Raw genomic sequence first — 27,534 nt, 5'->3', positions numbered from 1 at the left:
GGTACCCCTGGAAAATCCTCCAGGAACACATCCGGATAATCCCGCATGATCGCCACATCATCCACAGTCGCGTTACCCTTATCCCAGGTATCCATGACATAGGCGACAAAACCCGAACAACCCTGATGAAGATAGCGTTTGGCCCTTGCTTCGGAACACATAATCGGCCCATGCTGCGGTATCTCACCGTGAATCACCAACTCTCCCCCGCTTGGTGTCCGAAACTGAACTAACTGCTGCTCACAGTCGATCACTTCCCCATTAGGGCTCAACCAATCCATACCCACAATAACCTTGCAGCCACGCAGATGAATGGGAACCAGATCAACCGGATACCGCTCGCTGAATAACTGTAGAGTACAACCTCGATGAACCCTCGTAGCCTGAATAGACCTATCATCAGCAATCTCAACATCTAGAGGACAATCCAGCTCCCCCGGAGCTCTAGAAAATCTCTTGCGCTAGCGCAAGAGATACAAACGATCGGGTAGCCCCCGAATCAAATAATACCAAAGCAGAGATATTGTTCACAAGGAACGATCCTAAAATAAAACACATAAACATAAGCAAACAATTCAAAATAAGTAAAGAGATAAGGAGAAGATACATACATGTCACAACATCAGGAGCTGCACGCGCCTCCTCTGCCGTCAGCTGGAAAGCCCCCTGGCCGTCAGTAATCCGGAGAGTCGTAGGAGCATGTGCTGACACCGGTCCTGTTATAGCCAAACTCGGACAGTGGGCCTTCTTGTGGCCCCTATGATTGCACTGAAAGCAAATTATATAAGATACCGGGGTGATGATGGTGGTAGCAGTACAATCCCTGCTGACATGACCAGTCCGACCGCACTTGAAGCGGCCAGAACCACCCACCCTTCATGTCCCCTCGTGCGACCTGCCGCACTTTCCGCAGCGGCCTCGGCCCTATTGGCCCTTCCCTCTCGAATCAACCACCTTGGGCCTCTTTCCCGAATCCTCAACACTAGACACAGAATCCGGCTTCCTCTCCTTCTCCATCTCCAAATCAATCTCCCTCTCGCTAGCCATCACTATCATGTCTTCCAGCATCTTGCAGCTGCATCGACTAACAAAATGCCAAATATCACTCATCAGCATCGCATGGTACATGGCCTTCTTTATCTCCTCGTTCGCTATATACTGCGGAACCAGAAGTGCCTTCTCCCTGAACATAGCGGTAATCTCAGCCATCGTCTTAGTAGTCTGGTGGAGATCCTGGAACTCTCGAGCCAGCTGCTGCACCTCAATCACCGGTGCAAACTCAGCTTGGAACCTGGTCGAGATATCACCCCAGGTCATCGAATCAACATCATCATCACCCACAACACGCCCTACCTCCTCCCACCAATCACGTGCCCTATCCTTCAAGAGACAGGAAGCTAGTCTGACCTTGTCCCCCTCGGGACATCGGCTGGTACGGAAGGCGTTAGCAACATCTGCTAACAACCTGCTGCTCGCAATTTCCCCATGATAATCTGGTGCTCCACATGCCCAAAACTCCGTGAAAGTCAGAGAACGCGTCCCGACCAAAACCACAATCTCAGCGCGAAAGGCGCTCAACCGCTCATCAAGAATCTCCAGAATACCCTCCTTGACCGTGCTAAATATCACAGGAGTCTGCTCAAGGATACTGCACGTAATTTCAGATGAGATGAACTCCCCGTCTGGTCATCAAGATGCCCGACTCTAGAACCTAAGCACGAACCCTCCCCAATACCGGAACTGCCGACTGGTCTGCCTCGTAATACCACCATACTGAAAATAGACCAATACAAACCATCAGAATACGTATCAAAATATAAACATTGGGGAATCACAACTCCACAAGCTCCCTGGCTTCATCGCAGCCCTCCTTGAATCGAGTACGGATCCTCTGCTTCCAGTAGTACGGGCCCAGACTACCTTCCACATCTATCCGTACTTTCCTCAAGAAGTGCCTTAACTCAACCAAGTTACTTTATATCCAACAATTCCCCTCACAAATAAGGCTCCCAACACTAGATCTCATCCTAGATTTTCCTAGGGCAACTCCACACCACTCTCCGCCATTAGCTGCAAAAGGAACTCCCACTAACTTCCTCTAACTATCCCACAAATACAATTACATATTACAAAAACTAGATAATTCTTCGAATGATAGGTCTCACACTACAACGGTTGGACTGAAACAAGAGCTGCACAATAGAGTTAAAACCTAACCCTCTAAAATTATTTAGTACCCATAATATGTAACTTAGCATATTCGTTTACTAGTTAGCTGAAGCTAGTTAGAACTCATAAAAGTACAAAGCAAGCAACATTCGAGCATCAAGTAATCAGAACCAAGCATAACCTATTCAGGCCATCCTATTACTGATTGATCAGTACTAGCATGCAAGTCTACAAGCTCATACATCAGGCATACAAATGCATCTCTCCTAGATCCTTAACCCTAATCTAGCATGCGATTCACAGATTCACAATTCAAAGCATATCATAAACATGTATGGGTACTTTGGGAGAACTTACTTGAGCTCGGTTGATTGCATGCACCACACCCTTTCTTATTTTAGAAAAACTTTTCTTAAAATATATTTCTTTTTGAAAACTTTACAAAATCCTCAGTTTGAGTTTAGACACACCCGAAAGTGTGCCCGAATCCCTCAAACCAAGGCTTTGATACCAACTTGAAACATCCAAAAATTATGACCTAAAAATTTTATTTTTGATTTAAATAAAAACAGTATTCCTAAAACATTCTTCATAAAACCCAATAAAATAAATATGTCAAACATCATAAAAATCAAAGTATGTCCCATAAACAGAATCCATATGGTGTGTGCGATGCAGTCAACCCTAGCTCTTCCCCTTAGAACCGGAAGTACCTGAAACATAAACTAAAAATCGTAAGCACAAAGCTTAGTGAGTTCCCCAAGATACCGCATAACAAACATATCATATAACGGGCCCCGACCAATGAGATACGGGCCCTGCCCACACTCGCATCACGGCCCCCACCCAATGAGATATGGGCCCCTCCCACACTCGAATAACGAGCCCCGCCCTATGAGATACGGGCCCCGCCCACACTCGAATAATAATAAGATACGGGCCCCGCCCACTAAACATACATATACAAGCACATACAAGTATCACACAGACAACAAGTATAATAAAATAACCAAACAAGGGTCGGCCTTGGTGCCATAGATCCATTAAACCCAGTGAGGAAACTCACCTCGAAAAGCTGAATCAAAAGAATGATCCATGACTGCTGGTCCTACAGCTCCCCGAGCTATCAATTGCCAAATAAAAACTAATTAACATTTGGGATCTACATCATAACCAAAAATCCCTACTTGGGGTAAAAAGACCATTTTACCCCTAACCTAGCTTGGTCCAAGAGTGAAGCCCATAACCACAATCTAATGGGCTCAACAGTTAAACAATCCATCAAGGCCCAAAATATGGCCTAATTTCTAATTGGGCCCAACCCCTTCACATGGGCCTTAGCCCAAAGCCCAATAATATTAATGGCCCAAATACTCCTAAAATCAGATGGCCCAACTAAACCCTAACCTCCTAAGCCCAAAACGAAGCCCAACCCTAAAGCCCAACATCCAATGGCCACCTGACTGAGTACGCGGGGCGTACTCAGCTTGTATGCTAAGCGTACTGGCTCGAGGGCTTGTACGCTGAGCATACAGGCTTGTACGCCCAGCGTACTCAACTAAATCAGCCACCTTCTTCTTTAAGCACTTAACTTGTTAAGACTTCACCCCAAAGTGCAGATCTAACCTCCTTAAGCTGAAATATCACGTAAAGTTTCTTACTTTACGTCCATGCATGACCATAAGAAGCTCTGAATCTCAAAAAGGAATTAATGAAGGACTTAATGAATGCATGAGGCCCCTAAACTCCATAAAGTTGGCACCTTTATGCCAAAGGAGCCCATGAAGACCTTAGATCTGAAAGAATAAGCGTTTGGGACGTCCTAATCCCAACATCCATCCAAAACATGGCTAAAAACATAACTGTTTAACCCAAAAAGAGATCTAAGCATCTAGTAACCAAGATAAGAACTTGATACCTCAAACTTCTTGCAAAATGGGTAGTGGTTCTGGATCCAACACTTCCTTATCTAATCTTAGCAACTTCAAGATCTTCTAACTCCTTCATAATGACCAAAATGAACACCAAGCTCTCTTCAAAGGCTCAAATGCTTGACAATGGAGGCTACAACTCGTTTTAGGGTTTTGGAGGTTTTGGGTGCTGGTAAAGAGGCCAGCCCCAGAAGATAAGGATGCTTAAATAGGGTGCAACACCCCCAATTAGGGTTTCATTAAAGTCTACGTACGCCCAGCATACGCATGCGTACACCCAGCGTATGCGACCTAAGTCTCGTCTCGCCACCAACCCAGTACGCTAAGCGTACCAAGTGGTACGCCCCGCGTACTGGCTTCTCAACCAGTACGCTAAGCGTACCAAGTGGTACGCCCTGCGTACTACTTTAGGGACCAAAATGAAATTATTGAATACTCAAGGGTTATAAGACACATACGAGGGCACAAGTGTTCCAGATGAACTCCTAACTCTTTGAACACTTACATCCATATTAATAATCTATACTTTGTTGATATTTCAAGTATTACTTAGTAATACTTCATACTATACTTTTTATTTTTGTTATCGTTATAATAATTAGTTCGTGGACCGATTTATTCCTCTTATCCCTATTTCTTTGAAACAATAATACTTATTACTAAATAATATCTCCTTAGATTTTTAGGGATATAATATACACGTTCTAACAATTTTTCTACATTATTCTATGATTCTTACAAGCTTACAATAAAAATTGGTCAACAATCCGGATCAACCTGTAAAGATGGTCACCAACACCCACGAAGGAGTGATGATCATTCCTTGAAAAAAAATATCTTAATCTAGAATCCTTCATCTAAAATCAATCCAAGACCTCATGCCACTTGGATGTTTCTAGAATTATTTATGTATTTTATAAGATGGCTATTGGAAACAACAATATTCCTGGACCAGTCTGTAAAAAATGTCAATTAATCCAACTTGAGAATGGAATCAAAGTAAGGACTTTTGAAGGAATACACATTATTACTAAACTCCAGACCAAGACGTCATGCACTTTGGAGTTTCCTACATTTAATTATGAATTTTACAAAATGCAAATTGGAATCTTCCTGGACCATGACCAGTCTATAAAGAATGTCAATTCCAGCCGACTACCCCCCCCCCCTTTCGGGGTTTATAAACCTAATGGTGTAATGGTAAAAGGGGTCATGGGTTTAGACCAATGGGTAAATGGGTTCCCTACACCACTGTCTGATGGTCTATAACCTTTAACCCACTTTTACACTTTACCCCTGGACTTCCCCTCTTGGCAAAACTATTCCCCATTGTAAAAGTCTTTAACAAATTAAGTTTCCAATTTTAACCCTTTTAGACCCTCACCAGATTTGAATACTTTTTATGTCAAGTAATTATTTTAATTATGTTATTAATATTTTTTATTTAATTGTTTATTATTATTATTATTTCCTTAATTATTATTAATTATTAATTAAACACCTTAAATTTATATAATGTATTTTATTTAATTAATTCATTTATCCAACCTTAAAAGTACATCTTTACTTATAAATTATTCATATTATTTCTTAAACCCTGTTTCTAAATAATTAAACGAAAAAACAAAACATTACATTAAGGGTTAAAAGAAAATAAGGATATTATATGACACAATTTGTCTATTGGAATTAAGCCAAATAATGAGATATGTTGTATGTATAAATCAAGCAATGACTTGTTTTTGAGTTAGCTATGCCCTAATAAAAATCCTCGAACTAGTACAAGAAGAATACAAGTAGAAAGGGACCACCATGACTTAAAATAAAGGTAGATATTAAGAAATATGAGACAGAAAATGTGATAACAAGTTACAATCATTTCATCACATTAAACTTACATTCTTTGCATTAGATTAAAACTTACATTACATGTATAACTAATATAATTGATGTCCACTAAAAAAATGAGGAGAGACTTCCATTTCAAAAGTTTACATTGATTTTTTAATAATTGGGTGTGATGTTTTAGACATAGAAACTCATACTGGGAGGCTGAGATATATGAACAAGAACATACATTCCTCAAATTGATCTCTACAACCAAAGAAGTGATATTATTGTTGTTAACACAAATTATATAAAGTTTAGTTTTTGACATGTTGGCTTAAAGACTAGAAGCCAAATGGAAGAAATACATAATGTGAACAATGTTTGTAACGTCCCAAAAATATGATCCAAAAGTTTCATTTTTTATTTAATTAAAACAGTATTCCAAAAAAATTATCCATACAAACCAAATGAAATTAAGTGTATCAAACATCAAATCAATCAGAGTAATATCTTAAAAGCGAAATCCATGTGGTGTGTGCGATGCAGTCATCCCGTGCCCTTCCCCTTGGAACCAGAAGTACCTGAAACGTAAACTGAAAACCATAAGCACAAATCTTAGTGAGTTCCCCAAACTACCCCTAAATTAGAGTTTCATTAACTTACACATACGCCCCGCGTACATGCATGTACGCCCCTCATACTTGTCCGGAGTCCCGTACCAACCTCGCATCAGTACGCTAAGCGTACCAAGTGGTATGCCCCGCGTACTCGCTTTACAACTTGTACGCTAAGCGTACTTCCCAAGGACCAAAATGCAAACTTTTCAATAACAAGGGAAAAATAAGAACTATATCAGGATTCAAGTGTTACAATGTTCCAAACATTATTTGATGACCATTTCCTAAGTAAAATTACATAGACTGCAAATTAAAGATGAGAAATAACTGGCCAATAATTTAGAAACTAGACTCTCTGTAACAACCCTTTTTCTCTAACCTCTTAAATAGTATTATGAAGACTTTTTACAGATATAAAGACTAGAAAATAAAAGAGGGGGTCTTCTTGTCTAATCATTTTCTCTATTTGAAACTGTAACGAGGGAGAACCATTGATAAGTACTAACATATTCACCAACAAAATGCATCCCAAAATCTATCATCTTTTATTTCATATTGAACTCATTTTCTCGATAAACAAGTCAAGAAAAGTCCAATTAAAAGAATTCAATATTTTTTCAAAGACAACTTTGAAAATGAAAGTCTATGGCTTAAATATTTTCATAAGAGAAGACCTCATTCATAATAAGGGATCCATAAAAAATGAATATGCCTTTTATGAAAGTCATTTGTTCCTTACTTATGACCTACCTGGTAACCCATTATTATCTTCTGGCAAAGATTTAATGATAATTTTGTAAAAGGAATTGATAAAACTAATTTGTTGATAACTTGATGATGAAACAATATCATCCACCTTAGGGATGACCCAAATAAAGGAGACATCATAATTGTTGAGATGTGGACTCGAACCTAAAACATGAAGGAGAAGTTGTTGTTATAACTTCGGTTTAGGGAGAAATATAGAGTACACTCATAGTAAGAGATTCTGAAGCGCATAGTGAAGTCTTGGTCAGAGGTTCCGAAGCATATTCTCTATTATGGTGTTCCTAAAATCTTCGGTTAGGAGTGGAAACAAAGGAATTTCGGTGTAGAACTTTAGTATTGACTTTACAACCTTAGAGAACCAGTTTACCTTTATGCCAGCCTATCATGAGACCATTGGTCCAACTCAAAATTTTAGGTCAATGACACTATAAGTACATATGATTTGTTTGTAACCTTAAGCGTGAACATGATTGTGAGCCTACATTTTGAGTGCAGTAAATACTTAGATTTGCATATCATTCATCAATCAATAAAAGAAATCTATCTTGTTTAACTGTGGATGTCATCTGAGTTTCTTAATCAGGTAAACCACATCGAACCTTCTTGTCTTGTTTAATTTTCTTAAACATTATCACACATATTGTGTTCTTATGTTTGTCGAGTTTACTTATGAATACCCAACAAATGGTATCAAAGATATGGCTAAAGACATAAATATTATGATGGATAAATTTGAAGGCCTTGATTTTGGATTCTAGAAGATCAAATCGGAGATTATCTTTACTATAAGAAATTACATCTACCCTTGAGTTGAAGAAAACTAGATGCGATAAAGCAAGAGGGTTGGGATCTTTTAGATTGTCATACTATAACACCTAGATATTTTTTAAAATAATAATTTTTAAATAAGATCTTCTAGAAAACTTGATAAAATATTCTCCAAATACATCGGTCTTAAACATAATGAGAAATCATTAAAATATTTGAACATAAAAGCATAATGTAGGTATTTTAAAACATAATAACTCTAAAATAATCATATAGAGCACATAAAAATTAGACTTGACTCTTCCCTTATCTACCCCTTTAGAACGTAAAAGAGGTTAAATATCAACATGTAAGTGAAAGCTTATTGAGTACACTTAATCTACCTGTTCTACCACATAAGCACATATACATGAAGCTATCTTAACGAAGAGCTTTGGTAACCTTATCCCCTTGACCCTTTCGGGTATGAGGCTTTGTCCCACAAAGAGACATTTAACCTTGACCTCACAAAGAGGCACCTTTAACCTTGTCCCACATAGAGACATAAAACGTTGACCTCACAAAGAGGCACCTTGAACCTTGTCCCAAAAAGAGACCTTTAACCTTGATCTCACAAAGAGGCACCTTGAACCTTGTCCCACAAAGAGACCTTTAACCTTGACCTCACAAAGAGGCGCCTTAACTTGTCCTCACAGAGAGGCACCTTAAATTTTCCCCACAAAGAGGTTGGGGTAACTTATTGGATTAAGGTGTCTAAGCCAATAACTAAATTGGTATCTTCTTGTAGTTAAAAGCAAAGTCCTTTTTGGATTGCCCTCATAACTAGAACTCAGTTAGAATGACATTTAGAGAGAGAAATGATATACATTTATTAGTTTATTATATGATTAATAAATTGTAATAAATAATTTGTTAATATATTATGATTAATATATTAATTGGAAATAGACAATTGATTTATTAATTTATAAGGTTAATAAATTAATAAGAAATCAATTGGAATTAATTAATGATTAATCTGGAATTAATTTGAGATTAGTTGGAATTAATTAAAGGTGTAAGGGGTAAATTGTAATTGTTCATAGTTGAGCAAGGAAAGACAAATCTAGAACCTGCCATCAAGGTGGACGGTTTTGGGAGCCTTTGTATGGTTTCTAGAAGCCTCCTGGATGATAATAAGGAAATGATTTGAATTGAGATTAAATATATTATTTGCTCATTCAAATCTTGTTTTGTCCCTAAGTTACCTAAACTATAAATAGGACCCCTTGGGACCTCAAATTCGTTCCTACTTTTCCTTGAAGCAAGTGTCTAAATATAATAGACATCGTTCAAAGATATATGAGCAGTAACAACAAAACCAACACCCTCTACTAGTACAGTTGTAACAATAGTTGACATAACAGAAATAGGTGAACCAGAAGATGACGGCGCAAAAGATGACAAATATGGTGACATATGATGAGATACACCTGAATCTAATATTCATAAGGATGCAGGAATACCTGAAGTACTGGATGAAAACAAACTTGAGTAAGATGTAGATGCTGACATGATAGTAGGATTGGAGGCAAGGAACTATCTGAACTGTTTAAAAACTTGAGGATCCAAAGCCGATGGTGGTGTAATTGTTGTTTCAGCCTCTACTGAAGGTGCAACAACAATAGTAAACTGAAGTGGATGAAATGGTGGAAAAAAGGGGCGTGTCAAGAATTGTCCGGAAGACCGGTTTTGTTGTGGAGGCTGAAACTGTCTAGTTGGTCTGCTTTGTTGTTCCTGCTGATTTCCCTTGCTCAACAACAAATGAAACTGAGATTTCCAATGGTTTTTCTTTTTGCAAAAGGCACACTCATCAAATGTAACTTTATGGTGATTCTAATTTGAGTCTTGAGGTCGTTATGGAACAACAAAAACAATTGGAGTGGTGGTTGTCTTAGACCCTTTTTCAGCTTGAGACTTGATACGAGTTTCTTCAACAATCAACTCATGAACAACCGGATCAACAGTGGGAAGAGGGGTACAATGCAAGATAGATCCACGCAAGCCTTCAAAATCAAAATGTAAAGCCATAAAAAATTGAACTAACCATTGCACATCCCTTTTGGCAATGTAAGGCTGGAAGTATTTCAGATCAACATGTTTAGTAAAAACCAACTGATCCCACAAATTAGATATAAATACATAAAACTCTCGAATACTCATATTATTTTGTTGGAGGGCTTAAATATCAAACTCTAATTGATATTGTTTTGCAAAATTAGACTGTGTACAATCTACTTAAGTGATCCTAAACTTCTTTTGCTATGTCATACTTTGCTAACTCTATGTCAATAGAATGAATTACATAATTGTTAATCCAAGTGACAATGTTGGAGTTATGTGTCTCCCACAAGTCCAATAAGGTTGCATAATTTGCAGTTTTCTCATTGGTTTGCCCTTTGTATCTAGCACAATTCTCCACATATCCTTCCCCCGCAAAAAAAATCTTTATAACATAACTCTAATAGACATAACTCTTGCCATCGAGTTGGGTACTAATGGGCTACAGAAAAACATCTTTTGGAGCTATATTGACCGTAACAATCGAGAATAATGATGAAAAATATGTAATGATCTAAAATTGCGGCACGATTTAGAAGATAATCTAAATCGTGTCAAGATTATCGAACGAAAATTCAGAAATGGTACCTAAAGTAACTTTTATCAATTTTAGTCTGAGGACCAAAATGTCATTTCACCGTGTAAGATCTGAAAACGAGATGGACCACAATATAAAAAATATCAAAACTTTGAACTAAAATTACAGATCCAAGCAAACAACATGAACCGTAATTTACTCCATTTTCCATCCAACCCAATCAGGACATTAAATTCGACGTTATTTCTTGAAAGAAAAAAGCGGGAGGAAAAGCATAACAGGACATCAGAAAAAATAGAATGACGACGGTTTCGTACCTGCCTTTCTTGACCCTACAATACAAATAAATTCTTTCTCTCTCTCCTGGCACCTACTACTAATAAAAGAAGAAGAATAGTCCCCTTTCGCTATATCAGTAGTAAATGGAAAATGCCCAAAGAGTCGATACAAGACCTACAGAATGCTTAGAAACTTCAAAAAAGTCTCAATCTTTGAAGTAAAAAATCGTGATATTTCTTCACAAAAACCATTTGGTTTTGAAGAACCAACAAATAAGCTAATGGGTGTCGTTTCTCATGAAGCAATCAATCAGTTGAAGGCCTTGATGGACCAAGGTTTGTTTAATAACTGCCTCCTTTTCTTCACCATTTTGCTTATATGACTGTTACTAATTTTTGACCTTGTTTGGCGGGGATATATGCAGTTGATGAGCCTCTAAAAAGAACATTTCAGGTTTGAAAAGTTTCCCGATTAATTTCCAATTTGTCTTTCCTCTTACACTTTTACATCTGTTTGTTTTAGAAAATAGAAATTAAATTGCTAACCAGAAATTACTATCTTTATGTACAGAATGTTCATCAGGGATATATAGTCGAAACTTTGGATCGATTCTTAAAAGCAAGAGAGGGGAATGTTGCCAAAGCCCACAAGATGGTTCGATCTTAATTAATTACACTTGGTTTTTCAATTACTTTAAAATCTCATTTTTTTTCTTCCCGAAATTGACGAGGGATCCTCATCCTTGCATAAATTTGATATACAGTTGGTAGATAGCTTAAACTGGAGACTGCAAAATGGTATCGATGACATATTATCTGTAAGCATCAGTATTATTCATTTCAATTTTCATGGGTGTAGAATTTTCCCTTAGTTAATATCGAAAATTCATATAATAATACGAATAATTCGCAAATTGTTTGGTGCAGAAACCCATACTTCCTGTTAATTTGTACAGAGGAGTGCGCGATTCTCAACTGATAGGAGTTTCTGGTTATACAAAAGAGGTGCGCATTTGCTTTCAATTTCATATGATTAAATGCAACTTGACTGAGATTTACTCATTTTGTCTACAACAGGGTCTTCCAGTATTTGCTATCGGTGTAGGTCTCAGCACATTTGATAAAGCATCTGTAAGACTTTTTTATTATATTCCCTTCTTATTCCCTTTTTACAACTCAAGAAGTTTTATTAGACTAAAAACTACATAAAAAAGTCTTTTGGTTTTATTTTCATGTATTTATTGCAGGTTAACTACTATGTGCAATCGCATATTCAAATTAACGAGTATCGAGATCGTGTAATATTGGTGAGGATAGTTTTTTATATTGTTCATTAGCTTGTAAGAATTAAATGTGTTGAAATTGAATTTATTAATTTAATTGTAATGTAGCCTGCTGCAACAAAGAAACATGGAAGATATATCGGCAAGTGTGTGAAGGTTTTAGATATGAGTGGCCTCAAACTATCTGCATTGAACCAAATAAAAGTACGTGGTTTTATAAAAACTATTTCTTGCATTAGGCCCTAATACCATCTGTGTTTCATAACTGCAGCTACTAACAACTATCTCTACCATTGATGACCTCAACTATCCTGAGAAGACAATCACATATTATATAGTCAATGTTCCATACATATTTTCAGCTTGTTGGAAGGTCAGCTCTATAACTTACAAAAACATTAAACTTTGAAATGTTCAATTTTCTTCGAACGAAAAATATGAACAATTTTATTTTTTTTCAAATTATTTGCAGGTTGTAAAACCCCTTTTGCAAGAGCGAACAAAGTTGAAAGTTCAAGTCTTGCAAGGCTGTGGACGTGATGAGCTATTGAAGGTGAACTTATTATCTGCTATCTCTTCATCTAAATACAATGATAAAATGAATTTACTAACATTTTATTTTTTACCTGGTGTAGATAATGGACTATTCTGCCCTTCCTCATTTTTGTCGAAGAGAAGGGTCTGGTTCTTCACGAAGATCTAATAACAACACAACTGAAGATTGCTTCTCATTGGATCATCCTTTTCATCAAGAACTATACAACTACATCAAACACCAATCAGGGATTCAAGAACCTACAAAACCCTTCAAGCAAGGATCCATGCATGTACAACTACCCTTAGCAGACCCTAAAAAGACCGAATTCTGCAAAACCTTGGCTTCTGAATGGAGGAAGTTTGAAACTCAAGATGATCTTTCTATCTCTTTACATGATATCAAGATCAGTGATTAATTAACTAATTAAACCATTATGTATGTATATGGCCTTGAATTTGGCCTTCTGTTTTGATGTGTTTTCTCATAAATTACAAGCATGTGGTGAAAAACAAGCAATGTATGTAATGTAATGTAATAATCTAGGTATTTCGATGTGATTGTACATATAGAGATGCATAATAAAGAAATCATCCTATTGTACTACTTTCTGTTGTTACAATTACAAATTAAGGTGGCTGTTTTTGTATACATATATATACATGCAAAGTTACGTACCACTGCACCTATTGTATGTATCATTACAAGTGATGAGAAACATCTGTCATCCACTAAAACTAAGGGTGACAAGATACAGATATACAAGATATGATCAAAAGAATTTAGTCTGATCAAATCTATGTGTTGATTGATTAATTACCATCTTTCTGATCCTTATATTTAAACTTTTTGAGTTCACTTTCGATAGCTTCTTTTGCTGCTTCAGCCATTTCAGCCATTTTTAAAGCATCAGCTAAGGCCTCATCTATACCATTAGCCTCTTCTGTGCTCTTTTCCAGCTTCTCAAGTGTTTCTTTTTCTCTTTTCTTAATTGTCTCCACTTGAGCCATAGCAGTTGCTATTTTTTCATCAGCAGCTTTTTCTGCTTCATCTGTTTTCCTTTTCAATGCTTCATATTCTTCGGTTGAGATCTTGATCATATTGTTATTATCATTCCCAGCTTGATCCTTCTCTGAAGTCTTTTTTTGTATTTGTTCATTAGCAAGCTCTTGTGCTGCTTTTGCTTTTTCAAGCTCTCTAAGAGCAACTTCCAGACTCTCTTCGGCTTCTTTGTTGGAATCCTTGTTATTTTCAGCTTGTTTGTTGAGTGCTTCTGTTTGTTCTTTAGCGCTCTCTTCTTCTTTTTTTGCTCTTTCAGCTTCTAATACCATTTCTTTAATCTTTAGTTCTAGTTCCTTGATACCATCTGTTGCTTTTGTTATTTCAAATGAAGCCTCTTCGATTTCGTTTTTAATTCTGTTTAATTCAGCTTGCTGTTCTTCCCTTTTCAAATCGTCTCCCCTCAACAAATTAATATCCCGCCTCACTTTCTCAAGCTCCTGTTCTAATGTCTTCACCACAGCTGCAACTGAAACCTGTTCTTCTTTTGTTTCTTCAAGTCTCTTTTTGGCTTCTACAACCTCTAACTTTGCATTTTCTAAAGTCTCCTTATCTGCTACACGCACCTCTCGTAATTGTTCCTCTAAAACGTTAATCGCTTCGGTTGTTTCTTCTAGCTTTTGTCCTAAAATCCTAAGTTCTGAAAGTTGATGTTCTTTTCTCAACGACTCGATTTTCAAGTCAAGTTCCTCCTTGGCTTTCTTGGTTGACTCTATGCGATAATCTTTCTCTTCTATAAGATTGAGATGCTCTTCATGAGCTTTCTGAGAAGCAAGTTTCACCCGATGAAGGGTTTCACGCATTTGGTCAACTTCTTTAGTTAAACCAACCATTTTCTCATTGTTAACTTTTGCAGCATGTTGGGCATCTGCAGCCTGTTGAAAAGCAGCCAACTTTGCTTCTAAAGCTGCATCAAAATCTTGTTTAAGGTTAGTAAGTTCTTGCTTTGTTGAGATTAGCTCATTAGCAGAGGCTCTATAATGTTGTCTCTCCATGTCAAGATCTTCTTCCCAACCATCATTACTTACTTCTGTGCTGCTGGATTTTAACAATTCCAGTTGTTGAGCTTTATACTTTGCAGCCTCAGTGATCTCAAGGGCTGCATGTTTATCTTCACCTATTATCTCTAACTTGCTAGTTAGCTCATGCAACGTGGTCCTTGCCTTTTCTAGGTCACGACGTGCTTGAGCTTTTATACTTTCTGAACTTTTTACAAGTTCTTTATACTTATCAAGCTCCTTTAATGTCCAATGTAGCTCTGTCTCCTTCTCCAACACTTTCTGTATCAACCATAAAACAAGTACATATAATTATGTACATGAGAATTCAACCCATTCATGCATGCATGCATAACGAAATATATATACAAATTCCTTGCTTTATCTATATCAATATATCAATATATTATATATATATATACCTCATCATTTTTACTTCTGGATCTTCTGAGAGCGGGTTTTCCTGATTTTGGTGATGTTTCTCCAAATAAATTAACAGCAGCCTTGACAGATTGGAAAGGTGCCCTTGTATCGATCTCTCCAACTACAGGAGAGCCTTTGGGAGAACCTGTTAATGGAGAGGGAGAAGCTGCTGGTTTTGAAGGAGAAGTTGCCACATTTGGACGAGTTCTTATTTGAAAACTAAACATTGTTTCCGGTTATCCACCTTTGATTCATATAGATAAAACATAAATCAAAATCACGACAAGATATTAATAAAAGCTATATATGATCACGAATCAAAGTTCAACGATATTTCTGATTGATGCTATTCAACATAACGTATATATATAGATGCATGTGTTAGGAGAATATAATCAAACGTAAATACCTCGAGGGATCCGTTGCGTCTTTGTGATCCCGCTTTCTGGCTCAGATGTGTAGATCTTTCGCCTTTCTTGTTTTCTACATGAGATACACCATTAAATTGGAGGAAAAAGAATGGGGAATTTTCTTTTCTCTTGAAACGAGAGAGATCCGACTGCAAAAAGCGAATAACAGAAGGAAGGATGGTGACAGGAGGTCAGCCTGGTTTTTTGGGAGGAAGATAACATGAACAAGCTCAAAATGTTGTTTTTGGGAATATCATTAGGATGAGGGAGAAAGAGAAAGAGAAAGAGAAAGATTGAAGGCGTTTTTTTTTTCTAAATTTAGAAACCTCACTCTTCTTTATTATTTTAATTTGCTTTGAAAGAAACTTGCCAAGGGGAAGGGGGAGGAAGATCATGAAGTTTTGGAGAAATTCTCGGATAATACTTATACAAATATTAAGGAAGTTTAATTTGCATTACAATTTTCAAACCCCTTCTCATTCTTAACCATCCATTTCTATGCATGACAAACATATCGATCTTTCAATCAAAATATGAAATATTTCATCATATATTAACATATTATGATCAAGATTCAATTATTGCTAACCATGCATGCAACAAATGTGTCAATACATAGGCGAAACGATGAATGGGACCATGTCCCCCAGCTTTTTTGCCGACTATTATTAACATGGCTTTTGCAACAGAATCGATCAATGTTGTGAAGTGATTTCGAAGCATAATTCATCAACAATCGGAATCCAATATCAGTGTATGTATTGCTTTTCTAACAAATCTGTTGATTTAGATGCATATAGAGTGTTTGATGAAATGGCTGAATGATTTTTTTAATCCAAATGCCACATTTGTGGTTTATTGTCTTTTTGATACTGCACTTACTGATTTCATAGATTATGATTTTTTAGTGATTTCATAGATTATGTCTTCTCATATATATGGGATCTCAATTCTTTTTACCTGATAATCTAAAATTCATGTTAAGTGACATGAAATACTCCTAATGTTCTTTTGATTTTTACGTCATTGTTTCTATTTTTCTTTATTGCACATAACTCTTTTAATTAATATAGGCGAACTTGGAGGCATGAAATCAAAGTTATGACACATTAAAATCTAAACCAAAAAAATGGACGCCAACAATGTGGAGAGAATGGAGAGCCAAAACTAGTATTCACAATCACATCACCACCCAAAGGCACCACCATTCTAAAACATGATTCAAGCGGAGTCAACACTTTATGTGGTATATATAGATATGCACTCTCAAAAGGGGATGGTTAAGCCTACTGTTACTATTTTTGGTAGCTCTATTATGTTTCTATACAAAGGATTAGGGCATCCATAATGCATTAAAATTCATAGAGGATTGTGACATTACTTTTTTTTGAACGGAAAATACAATATATTTCTAAACTACTCCTAAATTCATCTATGTCTCAGACGAGACTTGAATCCTCAACCTCAATGAGTGAGGACACCACATGATACCGCTGAGCTAGAAGCCCTTTGGTATGTCACATCACCTTTCTACAATTCATACAACACTATCATTTTTTTTCCTAAAATGTATTGAACTCTATAAAATTAAATAGAATATTACAAAAGCTAACTTATAATATATATATATATATATATATATATATATATATATATATATATATATATATATATATATATGGAAAAGTTCAATAGAGAACCATAATTATTGGTTCTCCAATGAACCAAATCTTTTTTTAAGTTCTAGAGATTATTCTTTATCGAAAAAAAACTAAAAATATCTAAATTCATAACTTAACATTGTGAATGTTAAATATATTTTTCGGATTCACCGTGTGAATTTAGATTCACATTGTGAATTTGACGAAAAAAAAATTATCGAATTTGATATCATTATAAAAAGGATAAAAAGCTATTAATTTCTGTATTTTTAGTTTTTTTTTTATTTTGATAAAAACTAAGTTCTAAAAGTTGAAAAAAAGATTGGTTTATTGGTTCCTTGGTTAATTATGGTTCTCTATTGAACCCCACCCTCTCTCTCTCTCTCTCTCTCTCTCTATATATATATATATATATATATATATATATATATATAATACATTATAAAGGAAATCTCACTATTTCTAATAATAACTTCAATATAATAATATTATTTTTTTAAAACGTACAAACCATTTAGCCAATAATACAAGTAACAACCAATAAAATAATATTAAATTTATAACTTAACCCTATTTAGGTGGAAAAGATAGGCAAAGATTCAAATTAAAAATATATTATGCGTAAAATAAAATTAATAAATCCTTATCTAATATAGCAAATAAAAAACGTGTCCCATATATTGTGGAAAATTGGAAATGCTAGACGCGATTCAAAATTTAAAATTGAAGGTTACAATTCCGCTTTTATTATTGAGGTTAATACGTGGATAATAAATTAAATTATGTCAAATAATATTGATTATAATATTTATCTTTATTATACAAAATACACAAAAATACAAGTTAGTTATTGATATAGATTATTAATATAAAGTGAAATTGACCGAGACAAAGTTATTCATTGTTTTTTTTTTGAAATTTAAAACTTTTACTTTCTAAATAAAATGGTAATAAACATTATTATACATATATACACGTCATTTATATCAAATCTGAAAATAAGAATTACCAAAAATACTTTCAATATGAAGAAAATAAAACTATGCATTTTACATGTTTTTTATTATTATCTTTATATTTGAAAGTATTTGACAAAATAAGAAAGTAAGTCTTAAATAAAAACAAACTCAATGATTAATAATTAATAATTCTTGATTAATAATTAATAATTCTTGACAATAAAAATCAAACATGTCTATTTTAAATTGACTGGAAACCAACTATTTTAATACTACTATAGTGATTAATACCCAATAAATTATTAAATACAAAGGCTCCATATTATAACTTAATATGTATACCACAAAGAAAATAGAAAAATGTAGATAATATAAAAAATCTTATAAAAGGACTAGATGTGTAATTTGCCTTATTTTTTTTTTTTAAATAAAAAAACTTGAAAATATGGACATATTTTGATTTTTAATAAGAAACTACCTACATGCTTTTTACCCAAAACAATAATATAATTTTATTTTTAACACAAAATAATAATGCAACTTATATGTTAAACGAAAACAACATACAAAATAGTTTGAAACAAAAAATCGTACATTTATTTTTGACGAAAGATAACAATAAACTTTTATTTTTAACCCAACAATGCACAATCATCGTCTACTTCATTGTGTTATTTATGGATTTTTACATGTTTCCGCAATGAAAAAAATCGTCGAAAGAAATCTATTTATTGAAGTTTTTAACTTTCGTTTAGAAACTATTCACCGAAATGAAACTAATTGCTGAAACAAAGTTATTGCCGCCCGTTGTATTGCGCGGGTAGATGGCTAGTATATATATATATATATATATATATATATATATATATATATATATACATATATATATATATATATATATATATATATATATATATATATATATATATATATATATATAGTCATTAAACTCCAAATCTATTGAATGACAAGATGCATCTCACAATAGTAGAGTTTCATTATCGAATGACACCTAGACTCGTCGCCTCATTCAACACTCCCCTATTGAAATCATCATTGTAGATGCTCTTACTTCTTAAAAAATACATTAATGCAGATCCCCTAATTCAAATTGGCATTCAGGAGATAAGGGAGGGTGGTGATTTCGACCTTCATCGAGCTTTTCTTGGTGGCATGTGGGTTTCTAATTGTGGAAGGTGAGAGTTTACACAAGCTATTTCCAAAGGAAAGTTTTGATATTTTTGGAATGAAAATTTGGGTATTTTAATTTGGCATATGTTTCTGCCGGTGGGGCGATGGCATCATAGATTTTTGTTTGTGTTGTATTGTGGGGTGGGGCTTTTGATGGAATTGGATTCCATGAGAGAGGAGAACTCAGGAATTGGGGCTGCCAAACTGTCATAAGCTTGTTTACTTTTTGTTATTGTGGTCATGTTTTATTTGTCCAACACTATGCAATTCTATGGAGGATAAGTCCCAATTCCCCAAGGTTAGTATTTGGTTTTATATTTCACCTTAACCATCATTCTTATTAAAAATACTTTACAAAAGACATTATAAACAATTTGTTTGCTTTATTTTCGATGTTTATCTATAAATACGGGTTATATGTGTTTGTTTTAGTTTGAGCACTTTAACCGGATTGATGGCGGTATTAGGCTACTTGATGTTGGGGAACACTTAGAATCACAAGTAACATTAAATCTTCCCACAAAAAATATAAGTTCCAAAATAGCAATTTACACGACACTAATTATCCCCCATAACCAAATACGCATTAATAAACGAGGTTCAAAGTAAATGAATTGATATCGACAACGCAACAAAAGTACCGACAACGCAACAAAAGTTCAAAAAACATCAAAATAGCAATTTACAAAAGTACGATATTATCATTTACTTGGTTTTGGCTTTAACATACATTATAAACAAGGTTCAAAGTAAATGAATTGATATCGATTCTTTTACTGTTATGCAATATAAGTGAACATTAGTAAATTCAAAACATCTTAAACCAAAAAATATTATCGAGTTTTATTGAAATATGATCGGGTGAGAATTCAAAAAATGTTAAAAATCGTGATAACAAATCTTGGCCATTTATTTTTATAATTGAGTGGTTAAAAATATGGTGAAATTTTCGTAAATAAAATGGTATTTTGTCACTTTCCAAAAGGGTAAAGTTTCTAAGTTAAAAGAGTCAAGACAAAAGAGAAGAAGTTTATAGGTTAAAAGAATCAAGACAAAAGGATAGAAAATTTATCGGACATGATACGACACGATTTCCTATTTTATTTTATTAATACGGGAACGACCATATTAAAACATGTACAATAAAGATAACATAAAATAATAATTAGTTTATACTTAATCATACAAAAAACGACAAACACATGATAATATCGTACCAAATTTTGAACACATAGACAACATTACGTCCTGTATTTTACACTAAACAAGAACATCAATTTTAATTTCAATTTCAATTTTTATCATCAATTGACACTCTATTACAAGCATTTAAATTTATTCTCCCATAATTTGTATTTTATCAATAGCTTTTTATTTTTTGGTGGAAAAGAAAAAGAAAAACATCAAAATACTTATTTTTTATCTCTACAAAACAGTGTTCGATCATGAAAATTTGTAAAAAAAATAGAAATTTATAAAAAGTGATTATTATTATATATATATTAAGATTGTGAAAAATTTTAACAGTAAACTGGCTGATGGGTTGGCAAAACCGGTCCTTTGTTTATGGCAGTTTGTTATTTTCTGGATTTGTTGTTGAGCCTTTTTATTTTGGGCAATTTATGTCATTTTCTCAATTCTTTATGGATATGTGTTCGTATTTCATCAGGTCTGTGTGTTTTGTCCGTGGTACGTGTCATGTTCCCACCTGCTACTCAGCTCCATATCCTTACACGTTTCCTTCATTGCTTTCTTCAGCTGTATTCCTTATCTTTTTACCGATATTTCTTCTATCTTCCACCGCCATCCATATCTCTCACTGCCTCTCTCTCCACCGCCTATGTGCTTCCTTCTAAACTTCTTACGCTCTTCCAAAGTCCAAACCACCGCCTTTACCAGATTATCTGCTTCCGATTCTGATATAGAACAAATAATCCACTCATCCGTTTTCCTTACGTCGACTCTGCTTCTTTCCCGTTCTCCTCAACCATGGTAACCGCCCCCACCTCATCCGGAATAACCTACCGCCTCATCTTGATTCTTCCAGATTATCTTTTTGTCAACTCGCTCTCTGCAGTCTCCGGGAACCCTAAATTCATCTCTACCGGAACCGGCGTCCGCCACCCCTACGATTCCTTATCTGCCACATCATCTGTCTTTCCGTCTTTCTCCAACTGTGTACGTCTTCTCTCCATGTGCCCCTTCACTGATTTGGGATATCTCCTTCTGTGTCTTCTATTTACACGGATTGCTTACTTCCCGACCCTCAAATAAACGTGGGGTCGTCGATTTCCCCTCGCCGGTGTCAGGGTTGGTCTTCGCTTGCGCTTCTACTATCCAAAACCTGCAATTCTCGTTGAACTCTACAAAACGTATCCACACAGGTAGGGTTTTTTTTACTTGGTTAGTCTCTGTAAGTTCGATTTGTTATTGTTTGTACTACATGTGGATAAACTTTTATCACCCAAGGAATTCTAATTTGGCTTTTGTTTACTGGATTCAGTTTGTAAAACGGAATCTGGTACATACATCATGCTCCTTCAAAGTTGATGAAATTGAAAAGATAAAAACTTCTAATTCTCTGTAATTACGTGAATGATGTAGTTAACAAAGCATAAAGGGTATCATCTTCTATTGTTTTGGTAAAACCACTAATAAATATGCTTCCGTGTTAGAGGGTTTTCTATTATCCGGATGTTCTCATGTTCATTTTGATCTTCAACTTTCAAGACCACTTCCATTTTCATTCTATATTCAGGGGTACACACCACTTGATTGAATCCTGATGATTTGTTCACAGAGTTGTCTAAAATTAAACAGGCAAGATTTATCTTTTTTGGTGTATCCGATTTAATCAAAATCATTCTATAAATTAAATTACTTACATATGAAATTGGTTTTGTTGCAGGAATGGTTTTTTGAGGAAAAACGTGAAGGTTGTGAATGAGTTCTTTTTTTTTTTTTTAATTGTGTCAGGAAAACTTCAGTGACTTAAACAATGACAAATTAAAATGGATGGGATGACGAGACTTTTTGTATCTCAACAATTAGGTAAGTATACTTCTACTCCAAAATATCTTTAGGTAAGTGCTTCATTTGATTTTTCTATTACATTTTTAATGTTAAAATATTAACCATCCACTCACTTCAGGAGTCTGCAGGAATCATCAAACCTATGGCAGCATGCTAATATTTTTTGGTTTTTTTTCTCAATATACTCTGCAACAGGTAACAAGTCTTCTTTTTTACACTCAACAATAATTCTTTTTTCCCCATTTAGTCCGGTATGATTAAACTAACTTTATTGTTGGTAAAGAAATAAAACCGACATAAAAAATTAAAAATTTACCAAAGGTTTTTTGTTGTTTTCTAGACTGAATAAACTGTTATAGTCAGACAAAATCACCATTTTACCCTTGCATTCAAAAAACCAAATTCCATAATATTCATCAATTTTAACATGAGAAGTTGGCATGGAAAGTACATTACTATTTTTGTAATAGAAATAAATAAAAGTACATTTCTTTATCCTATGTCTGCAAGCATGTATTAAAATTAACGAATGCCCAATTGTGTGTTGAAATCAGGTAATTGTTAAAGGAGACGATTGCTTTCTGAAATGAACCCTGAACATCAATTGCAATTTCAATGGACTATCCTACCCCTGGTATGCTAAATTGGTCATTATCTTTAATAAATTAGTATTTTTCAATCATGTCTATTACTTTCTTCATGCAATTCTATCAAAATTATATAGGATTAGCAAAATATGTTGCAGGGATTGGATTCTAATAATAATCATTATTGTTGATAAGTTTTTTTAAGTATTTAGTTTTGCAAAATGGCAAAAAGGTAAATTTGCAATGTATATCATAGTCCTTTTCAGAAATTTGATTCGAGTTGAGTCATGGAAGTTGGAAAGAAGCTTTTGTGCAGGTACCATACCTATTTATTACATTTAGTCCAATAATGAGCTAAGTGCAAGATATAAAAATATAATTCTCTAATCTTTTTTTCTACAGAAGGACCAATTATGTAAACATTTTCTGCAGCAAAGACCATTTTGTAATGTTTTTATGCCACAGAGAGAAATTCGGTAATGTTTCTCTACCACAGTTGTCATTTGTGTGATATTTTTGTGTACATGGACTATTTCTGTAATATTTTTATGTATACAGACCATTTTTGTAATATTTTTCTACAAACGGACCATTTTGGTAATGTTTTTGTATCATAGGAACCAACTCTGTAATCTTTTTATCAAAAGTGACCATTATATAAAATCATTATTCCACAAGGACCAATTAAGTAATCAATTTCTTCTTACATTTCCATCATCTGATTGATGGCAAATTACACAGAATAGCAACATACTTTAATTTGGATACCAATTTATGCAATGTACTTCCTTATTTGTCTCAAAAAACAAACACATCCTGCCCCGCGTAACGCGCGGGTAACCCCTCTAGTTTTCATTAAAAAAATAATAATAATAAATAACTAAGAGGGTTTCTTGTCTCTAAATGTCAAGAAAAATTAGTAATTTCCACTAGTTGTTGCATTAGTAAGTTTGCAAAAAGAATTTTTTTAAAATAAAATTGTTATCCTTTTATATTTTATTCTATAAAGGAATTCAAATTTTTATAAAATATAACATAAAAAATTGTCTCCAAACTCAAAGAAAATTTAAGGATTTGTTTTTCACACTATTTTATTGAATTTGCAAAAATAATATTTTCAAAAATAAATTTGTTTAGGTTTACATTTTATTTAAACAAAACTAAGTTTTTATAAAATATAGCAAAAAAAAAAATAGTTTCCTAATTCAAAGAAAACTTTAGAATTTCTTTTTCTCACTATTTCATTGAGATTGAAAAAACAATTTAAAATATTGTTGTTAAATGCTCACACTTTATTTTAAAGGAATCCAACTTTTTATAAAACTAAGAGATAAAAACTTTTTTGGTTCGCATAATAACCACCCATCACCACCACCCGCCACCACCACCAAACATCACCACCATCCGCCTCCACCGCCCATCACCGCCACCCGTGACCACCCATCCATCACCACCACCCGCCACTACTACCCATCTCCACCACCCGCCACCACCCATCATCACCACCACCATTCGTCACTGCCATCAACTACCACTTGCTACCACCACATACCCACCATCACCACCATCACCCGCCACTACCACCAACTACCGGCCGCCGCCGCCACCCCCACTACCACTACCACCAACCACCACCGCCCACTTCCACCACCCATCATCCACCACCCACCTCCACCACCACCACCACCAACCACCACCAACCACCACCGCCCACTATCACCACCAACCTCCTCCACCCACCTCCATCACCACCCACCACCACCAACCCTACCACCACCCATCATCACCACCACCCCTCACCACCACCCCTATCATCACCCACCAACATCATCACCACCTACCACCATCACCACTTACCACCACCAGCCACCACCACGAATATTACCACATGAAACCACCATACATCGCCAACACCATACATCATCCACCCATCAACACTACCACTGACCCACCCACCACCCTTCACCACCACTACCACTCACCAACCACAACTACAATAAACCTACTATCACCCATGATCCCTGTCACTCACCACCCACGACCACCACCACCACCACCACCCGTCACTATCACCCCAACCCCCACCTTCACCACTACTACTGTAACGCCCGTAGATCTGGGCTAGTCAATTTAGAGATAATAGGGGTCGAAGACGACTTTTTGACAAAAGATTATTTAGAATAAATAATCTTAACCAAGTTGTAGAATACGTCTCAAGGGTTCCGTACATATAAAGAACGTTGAAATCCGAGTTATAACGAAGAAGTTATGGTCCGTCGAAGTTTTATGGCAAAACCGGCACGACACCGGGAGACGTAAATAGTGAATTTACGATGGAGGACTTTTTAGCCTTATAAATCTAAACAAAACTTGTAGTATACGTTAAACCGAGAACATACAAAAAAAGAACGCCCAAATCTGACTTCGTATGAGGAAGTTATGAATTTTCTAAGATTTGGCTTAACAGTGCACAACCCGAAACTCGAATTTTAGATCGAGCGGTTTTTGGCCTACGCGACCTGAATGAGAATTGAAGATCTCATTAATAGGAACTCAACGGTAAAAAGACAGACGAAAACAGAGTCCGTATGTAGAAGTTATGAATTTTACGCGGACATTTAACAGTATAATCTCCTCGTACTGTTAAATTTAATATCGGTCGAGAATTAGCCGACGGAGTCAAAATGAAAGTTTTAGATCTTATTTTTACCTACGCGTGGATATAAAGAACGTCAAAAACGGAGGTTGTATGTGAAAGTTACGAATTTTAGAAGTCGGAAGTGTGCTGTGCGAAAATGGGTGATGTGGCAAAATCTTGGCCATTGCTTTCTCCCCAAGTCTTGCCACTAGATGGTGACATGTGGCACCAAGTTTAGCCATTTTCACCCTATAAATAGAACCTCTCACACCCTCATTTTCTTCACACATTTCCCATTCTTTCTTCTCTTTACTCTCTCTCTAGCCCCCCCCCCCCCCCCCCGAAAAGCCTAGGGAACCTCCCTAGCACGAGGCGGAAGCCCCGGAGTGCTCGACGGCTCCGAGAAGAAGAGCTTTTCGGCTCGGGAATGCTGCTCCAAGCAAAGCCCGGTTTTCTATAAAACCCGCTGTAAGTGAGTTACGCCTACGCTATTTTTAATATAGCTTTTATTTAATTATAGTAACGTTATTAGGAACTTATAATAAGTACTTGGGCTATTATTATGGGTTATATAAGTATTGTTTAACGCTTATATAATAGTAATAATAGCTAGACTATTAATTAGTCTCGGCGAATAATAGACTAAACTCTAGTGGTAATAATACTAGGTTTCATCGAAGGAAATTTTTTTTTTTAAGAAGCGAAGCGCTGTCTGAGTTCGGAATCACCACCTTTTCAAGTGAGCGCATAGTCCATTTCATCTTACACATAGATATGAAGTATTTAATATAAATTACATGCTATGTGTGCATATTGTCTGTATACTTGCCGTCTGTGCTGCGTGAAAGATTTTTATACATGTTTTAAATGATTTAAACTGTATATGTATTTTATATCTACAAAATGTGTTGGGTAAAACATGGGTAGATGAAATAGTTGTTGTGTGACAAAAACAAAATGATGAGAGGTGATATAGAACATGAGATAAGGGTGAGAGGTAAACCATGAGAGAAGCCTTTTACCCATGTGTTGGCCCCGTCATTCAGCAGAGTATGGATGACAACCACGGACTATTCTAGACAGTCCAGTGGACACTAGCAGACTCGTAACCTGTAGGTGTTTTGAACTGTGTGCTCACCAGCTGTACTCTAAAAACCCCTTGACATGTGTTGTGAGAGGAGTCTCAGAATCGATACTGTCGATAAAAGAGAATAACCCTGACGACTATTAGACTTAGTGCCTATTGAGTAAACCATGGCATCGATGAACTTCGTGCCGATTCATTAGGATAATCCTTAGGAATGAATGAACAATGAACAACTGATTCTTAGGGTAGATCCTTAAGAGTAAATAAGATAATGGGGATGGGTAATTGGGTTGATTGATTGTTTGATGATTAAACATAATGATTATGTTATTGTGGGTTGAAAACCCTATGTACTCACCAGGTTTCCCAACCTGACCCACTCAAGCTTATTTATATCACAGGTGTCGATATGAAGCTACTTTACACTGAGAGATTTAAAAGAGATGTAGCTCACTAGTGTAAATGAATGTAAGTTCTGTTTATGCTTATGTTTCTGTATTGACGATGACATCCCAAGGTTTTGAAAATGAATAAATATACATTTCTTCGGAAATGCTTTGATAATGTATTTATCATGTTTTTCTGGGAACAAATTCCGCAACATTTTTATTAAAAGAGGTACTTTGATTTTTATAAAGCATAAACAAAATCGGTCTTTTCTAGCCGTGAAA

General features: G+C 35.4%; 2 protein-coding genes, 1 long non-coding RNA gene and 1 pseudogene across 5 annotated transcripts; 3 read left to right on the top strand and 1 right to left on the bottom strand.

The window, feature by feature from the left end:
* The first annotated feature begins 11,110 nt into the window (after positions 1–11,110).
* Positions 11,111–13,423, top strand: LOC145107352 (phosphatidylinositol/phosphatidylcholine transfer protein SFH2-like). Its single transcript, XM_079044222.1, has 11 exons — positions 11,111–11,335; positions 11,425–11,453; positions 11,571–11,654; positions 11,764–11,817; positions 11,927–12,004; positions 12,077–12,130; positions 12,247–12,306; positions 12,391–12,486; positions 12,554–12,655; positions 12,755–12,835; positions 12,918–13,423. The coding sequence occupies exons 1-11, from the start codon at positions 11,182–11,184 to the stop codon at positions 13,233–13,235; spliced, it is 1,110 nt and encodes a 369-aa protein (XP_078900348.1). The 5' UTR covers positions 11,111–11,181; the 3' UTR covers positions 13,236–13,423.
* Positions 13,424–13,629: 206 nt separating this feature from the next.
* On the bottom strand, positions 13,630–15,524 carry LOC145105008 (putative WEB family protein At4g17210). The gene is made up of 2 exons (XM_079042150.1): positions 15,297–15,524; positions 13,630–15,156 (listed from the first exon to the last, which is right to left on the bottom strand). The coding sequence occupies exons 1-2, from the start codon at positions 15,522–15,524 to the stop codon at positions 13,630–13,632; spliced, it is 1,755 nt and encodes a 584-aa protein (XP_078898276.1).
* A 3,908-nt stretch (positions 15,525–19,432) lies between these two features.
* Positions 19,433–20,131, top strand: LOC145105006 (amino acid transporter AVT1I pseudogene; annotated as a pseudogene).
* A 1,131-nt stretch (positions 20,132–21,262) lies between these two features.
* LOC145107351 (uncharacterized) lies at positions 21,263–24,078 on the top strand. 3 transcript variants are annotated; one of them, XR_013707830.1, is made up of 6 exons: positions 21,263–21,902; positions 22,022–22,338; positions 22,427–22,569; positions 22,670–22,746; positions 23,106–23,454; positions 23,541–24,078. It is a non-coding gene; the product is annotated as an uncharacterized LOC145107351 (long non-coding RNA). The 3 variants fall into 3 exon arrangements; XR_013707829.1 differs by having other exon boundaries at positions 21,267–21,902; positions 22,277–22,338; XR_013707828.1 differs by having other exon boundaries at positions 21,264–22,338.
* The last annotated feature ends 3,456 nt before the right edge of the window (positions 24,079–27,534 follow it).

The sequence above is a fragment of the Lactuca virosa genome, chromosome 4, assembly GCF_052849685.1.
Source record: "Lactuca virosa cultivar CGN04683 chromosome 4, Lactuca_virosa_CGN04683_v6, whole genome shotgun sequence".
Lineage (NCBI taxonomy): Eukaryota > Viridiplantae > Streptophyta > Magnoliopsida > Asterales > Asteraceae > Lactuca > Lactuca virosa.
Note: the sequence above shows the minus strand (reverse complement) of the source record. Positions and strands in the feature narration are given on the sequence as shown.